The following is a 5,868-nucleotide window of genomic DNA, read 5'->3' on the forward strand; positions in this document are numbered from 1 at the left end:
TGCCCGAGGGGCTGATTTATATTCTATCCTTTTCTTCCTGTTTTCTTCAATCATCTGAACTACTGAAAGATGTTTTAAAGAGGTTTTCACTGAACTAAGGTGTTTTTATGAGCTTTTACTGTTGTATTTCATTGTTCTGGTTTATACAGCTTTGCTGTATGCTGTGACTTACGTGTTTTCTTATCGCTCAGTTGCCTTTACTTTTATTACTTACTGAGTTGGCATACTCACATTACTCCTTGCACTCTGTGTGCAGATTCAAGAGTCTCGGGTCACTGTAGCGAGGTCTGAATTGCTTTCCAGCAGGCTTGTTCGGAGTTGACTAGGTAGCTGCTCGGCGTCCGCAGCCCAATGCTTCTCCTTCCTATCTTTATTTCACTTGTCCTAGCTTTGTGTTAGACTATGTTGTCTTTTCTTACTCTTAGACGGATTTTAGATGCTCATGACTGGTGACATCCCGATGTCGGGCTGTGTTTGTTTCCGCACTGTTCTATTCTACACTTTATTTTGGGGTTTATAGCTTATTAATTACTTAAAATGAATTATTATAACTGCTTATTTGATTTGGGGGTTTGTGTTGGATGGCCTTGTTTCACGATAGGCGCCATCACAACCATGGTTAGATTTTGGATCGTGACAGTCCCAAATGACATAACGGAGCTGTTACAACTTTCGGAATCGCATTTCGACCCCGATAACACAAATGTCAACTATGGGTCAAACCTCTCCATTTTTCAAACTTCAACTTTTACCAACTTTCGCCGAAATGCCTCAAATTACCCTACGTGCCTCCAAATCCAAATCCGAACGCTCGCCTAAGTCCAAAATCACCATATGAAGCTACTGAGATCATTCAAAACTCATTTGGAGTCGTTTACTCAAAACAAATTCTGGTCAAATTCTCACCGCTTAAGCTTCCAAAACTAGATTCCTTCTTCCAATTCGACTCTGATTCATCCGGAAACAGAATCCAACCATGCACACAAGTCGATACACATAATATGAAGCTGCTCGTGACCTCAAACTGCCGAACCGGACGCTATTGCTCAAAATGACCAGCCAGGTCGTTACAGTAAGATATTATTTAACCTTGAATAAAATGACAAATGCAATACAATTGTAAAATATATAGGCTATCATTGCAAGATTGTGCAAATGGCCTAAAAATACTAATATAACTATATAAAATAAAGTAAAACTATATGAAACATGTATTATGGATGCAAATGATAATTTAGGATTAAGTCATCACAAGATAATTTAAAGGAGTTATTAATAATTATTCAGTGATTTAAATACTGGAAAATCAATTTTAAAGCTTTAAAAATTATAGAAAATGCTTGTAAATATTTGTAAACTAAATAACAATGCAAAAATGATGTTTTGGAAGTATATATATTATTTGAGAAAATATGAGGGCAAAATTGGGTATTAACAGTAAGCTGTTAAATGATATGACTGAAATTGAAATCACATTTGTGAAGAAGAACTTGTCACTTTCTATTATTGAGCTTTTAGTATTGTTTATGATATACATGCTTAGCATAACTCTTTAATTATATTACTGTTAGCCCATAGTAAGTGTCTAAATCGACCCCTCATCACTACTTTTTCGAGGTTAGACTGGATACTTACTGGGTACATGTTGTTTATGTACTCATACTACACTTCTGTACTTAATTGTACAGGATCTGATGCAGGTGCATCTACTTACCCGTCTGGCGCCCGTAGTTGATCCCCACTTCGAGACTTCACGGTGAGCTGCCTTTCGAGTCGTCTACAGCAGCTGGTGTCTTCCTTATGTTTTACTTTTCTGTCTATTTCCTCTAAAACAGTAGGCTAGCAATATTCTTTTATATATTCTACTAGATTGCCCACACACTCGTAAGACCCGGACTTGGCACACTCATTAGTAGACTTACGATTTTGGGTTTGCTTACATGATTCTGATTAGTACTTATTGCTTCCGCTTATTTATTTTGCACCTGCAAATTTTTAAATCTTTTTAACAAATAAGGAAATGTTACTACTTAATAATTTACTTAAACTGGAAACCACTAGTTGATCGGTGTTGGCTTTCCTAACAAGGGTGTTGGGCGCCATCACGGCCTATAATGGAATTGGGTCGTGACTAGTTGGATGTGAACAATGCATTCCTCCATGGAGACCTCCATGAAGAAGTGTACATGGAAGTGCCATCAGGGCTGGTTGTGGAGAGACCAGGTTTAGTGTGCAAATTAAACAAGTCCCTGTATGGACTCAAGCAAGCCACCAGACAGTGGTATGAGAAATTAACTAAAGCATTATGTTCTAGAGGGTATACTCACTCAATTCTTGGTTGCTCTCTCTTCTATAAGAAGTATGAGGATCAATAGTGTTTGTGGCTATCTATGTAGATGATGTTCTTGTCACAGGCACTCACCTGCAAGAGATTGAGTTCTGAAGAACTTCCTGCACAACACATTCAAGATAAAAAACATGGGGAGTATTCATTACTTCCTAGGTTTAGAGGTCCAATACACAGACAAAAGAGTTTTGATGTCACAGAAGAAGTTCACTATGGATCTTGTAAAAGAATTTGACTGTATAGATTGTCCTCCTATGACTTCTCATCTGGATTCATCTACGAAGTTAAAAGCTGATGAAGGAGCCCTATTAACAGATCCTTCCTATTACAGGAAGTTGATTGGAAAGCTCAACTTCCTCACTAATACTAGGCTAGACATTGCTTATAGTGTACAACATCTCAGTCATTTCATGCAAAGTCCCAGGGAGCCACATTTAAAGGCTACATATCATGTCCTAAGGTACTTGAAAGGTGATCCAAACTTGGGAATTTTCCTTACTAATGATGCAGATTACAGAGTGAAAGCCTTCTGTGATTCAGATTGGGCTATTTTTCTCCAATTCAGAAAATCAGTCAGTGGCTAAATAGTATTACTTGGGAACAGCCTCATCAGTTGGAAATCTAAGAAGAAGTCCACCATTTCCTTATCCTCTACAGAAGCTGAGTACAGATCGGCTAGGATGGTTGTTGGAGAACTTGTCTGGCTGGCCAGGCTTCTTACTGAGCTCACTATTCCTCTATCCTTACCCATTCTCGTATTATGCGACTGTCACGCTACCCTACACATAGCAAGGAATTCTGTGTTCCATGATCATACGAAACATATTGAAGTGGACTACCATTTTGTGCGAGACCGGTTTCAGGAAGGATTGATTTCCCTATACCACATTTCTACTAATAACCAATTAGCTGATATTTTCACCAAGTTTTTATTAGGAATCAAACATTATGCACTTCTTGTCAAGTTAGCAGTGAGCCCCTCACCTCCAACTTGGGGGGGGGGGTGTTGAGATTACTCATTGTATTGTATTTATTCTTTTATTCATTACTTGTACAGCAGTTATAGTAATTAGTGGAATTAGTTAGTAGTTAGTGGAATTTGTTAGTGAGCTGCCATTAGTTAGTTGGCTAGGCTAGAAGTTAGTATATTCTATAAGTAAGGATACTAATTGTATTTTTCAGTTGAGTTGTTGAAATGAAAAACCCAGCTCCCTTTCTAGCTCCCACTGAACTTGTGTTTTTTCCATTGCTTTTACAATTTCACAAGTTTCTTCATATGTAGGTCAATTGACAAAATTATATTAAAGTATTATGCTTATACTTCTGGTTATTAATTGATTTTTTTCATTCAAGGTTTGCTTTATTGCTTTGCATAATACCTTGTTATCCCACCAAGTGATATTAGTGCTAATGATTTAGAGTGAGATTGAAGACAAGTTCAAGAGGCCAGATCAAGTTGTAGCCTATTAGGCAATAATGGAGATTTTGATCCAAAATAGATGTCCAGAATACTACATATAGAGACAAATTTTTTACCATATATTTAAAATTCCTTGTTGATGCATCTTTAAAAATAAAATTATTGGGCTCAACTTTTCAACCCATGGTTACTTTGACGTATGGGCTTCAATTTTAACCCTTGATTACCTTTAATGCATAGGCTCCACTTTCAACTCTGCCCATTTTTAACGCATGGCTCCACTTTAACCTGCTCACTTTTGGCGCACGACTTCAATTTTTATAACTTGTGCTCACTTTTAATGTACAAAGCTTTAAACATACATCTACTTATAATCATGTCAAGCAGTAATGATAAAGATTATATGAAAAAAGTGAATCAAGTTTATTTTGCCCGAAAATTCAGGTTAAAAGGAAGAATTGTTAGGATTTGCCCTAATTTCTTACCTTATGTGAATTTTATCTGTTACTTGAAGAAAGAGTAAAATATTTTCCATAACTAATATTAATTTTCATATAAGGAAAAGAGAGATCTTTTTCATATTTGACAGAACCATTCCTTAGAGAAATTTTTTTAAAACCCTATAATTGAGGATTTTAGCCGAGGCTCTATCGAAAACAACCTCTTTGCTCTCTCAGGGTAGGGGTAAGATCTGCGTATACACTACCCTCTTCAAAATCCACTTGTGGGAACTTACTGAGTTTGTTGTTCTAACGACCCGATCGGTTATTTGGAGCTCTAACGCGTCGTTCAGCAGTTTGAGACCATGAGCAGCTTCATTTCAGGTATTATGACTTGTACGCATGGTCGGAATTGAATTCCGGGAAGTTCAGAGTTGATTTGGAAAGAGAATTCTCATTTCGGAAGCTTTAAGTTGAATGAATTGACTAAGATTGGATTTTTGAGTAAACGACCTCGGAATCGGGATGATGATTTCGGACTTGGGCGTATGTCCGGATCGATTTTGAAAGACTCGGCAACGTTTTAGCACCTATTGTGGAAGTTAGCATTCTGGAAGAATATCATAAATTTGGGATGAAGTGCATTTCAGTGTTATCAATGTCCGTTTGGGATTCCAAGTCTGGGAATAGCTCCGTATGGTGATTCTGGTATAGGGAGCGCGATCGGAAGTGAATCCGGAGGTCTGTAGGTCCTTTTGGAGTCATTTGGCTAAAGATAGAAATTTGAAGGTTTCTGAGAGGTTTGACCGGAAGTGAACTTTTTACTATCGGGTCAGATTCCGATTCCGAAAATTGGAATAGGTCCGTAATGTTGAATATGACTTGTGTGAAAAATTTGAGGTCAATCGGACGTGATTTGATAAGTTTCAGCATCGAATGTAGAAGTTTGAAGTTCTAAAGTTCATAAAGTTCGAATTGAGGTGTGATTCGTGATTTCGGTGTTGTTTGATGTGATTTGAGGCCTCGAGAAGGTCCGCATTATGTTTTGGGACTGGTTGGCATGATTGGTTGGGGTCCCGGGGGCCTCGGGTGGATTCCGGATGGTTAACAGATCAAATTTGGAGTTTGAAGAAGGGCTTCAGCAGCTGATATCTGGTGTAACCGCACCTGCGAGGTTTAGGCTGCAGGTGTGGAGCCGCGAAGCGGCCAAAGGAGCTCAGATGTGGTTGAGAAGGGAGAAGGCTGGGACTGCAGATGCGGTCAAGTCGCCGCAGAAGCGAGACCGCACCTGCGGAAGGAGGAGCGTAGAAGCGAAAATAGGGGGCCCGATAAAGGACCGCAGATGCGGCAGTGGGGCCGCACCTGCGGAACCGTAGAAGCGGTCAATTGACCGCAGGTGCGGAAAGGCTGGAGACAATGTGTTCTTATAAAATCTGGAGTTGGTCACTTTTCTCCCATTTTCATTTGGTGTGGACGATTTTGGAGAGCTTCAAGGGGAAATGTTCTTCAAGTATCTCAAGGTAAGTTGTTCCCGCTCATTACAAGTTAAATACATGATTTAGATATGGATTTGAACATGGAAAGTTAGTGGAAAACTCGGGGTTTGAGGAAAAACCTAGAAATTTAGTATTTTTGGATTTTTACCACGATTTTGGGCATGA

The 5,868-nt window shown here is 38.8% G+C and overlaps 1 protein-coding gene across 1 annotated transcript; it reads left to right on the forward strand.

Annotated features, from left to right (window-relative positions):
* Window positions 1-2,478: 2,478 nt before the first annotated feature.
* LOC109241194 (uncharacterized mitochondrial protein AtMg00810-like) lies at window positions 2,479-2,931 on the forward strand. The gene has a single exon (XM_019407908.1). The coding sequence runs from the start codon at window positions 2,479-2,481 to the stop codon at window positions 2,929-2,931; it is 453 nt and encodes a 150-aa protein (XP_019263453.1).
* The last annotated feature ends 2,937 nt before the right edge of the window (window positions 2,932-5,868 follow it).

Source organism: Nicotiana attenuata, unplaced genomic scaffold, assembly GCF_001879085.1.
Source record: "Nicotiana attenuata strain UT unplaced genomic scaffold, NIATTr2, whole genome shotgun sequence".
NCBI lineage: Eukaryota > Viridiplantae > Streptophyta > Magnoliopsida > Solanales > Solanaceae > Nicotiana > Nicotiana attenuata.

Bases quoted from the DNA above. Each gene is read 5' to 3' on its own strand.
- LOC109241194 (XM_019407908.1), top strand. From the start codon at position 2,479: ATGGGGAGTATTCATTACTTCCTAGGTTTAGAGGTCCAATACACAGAC.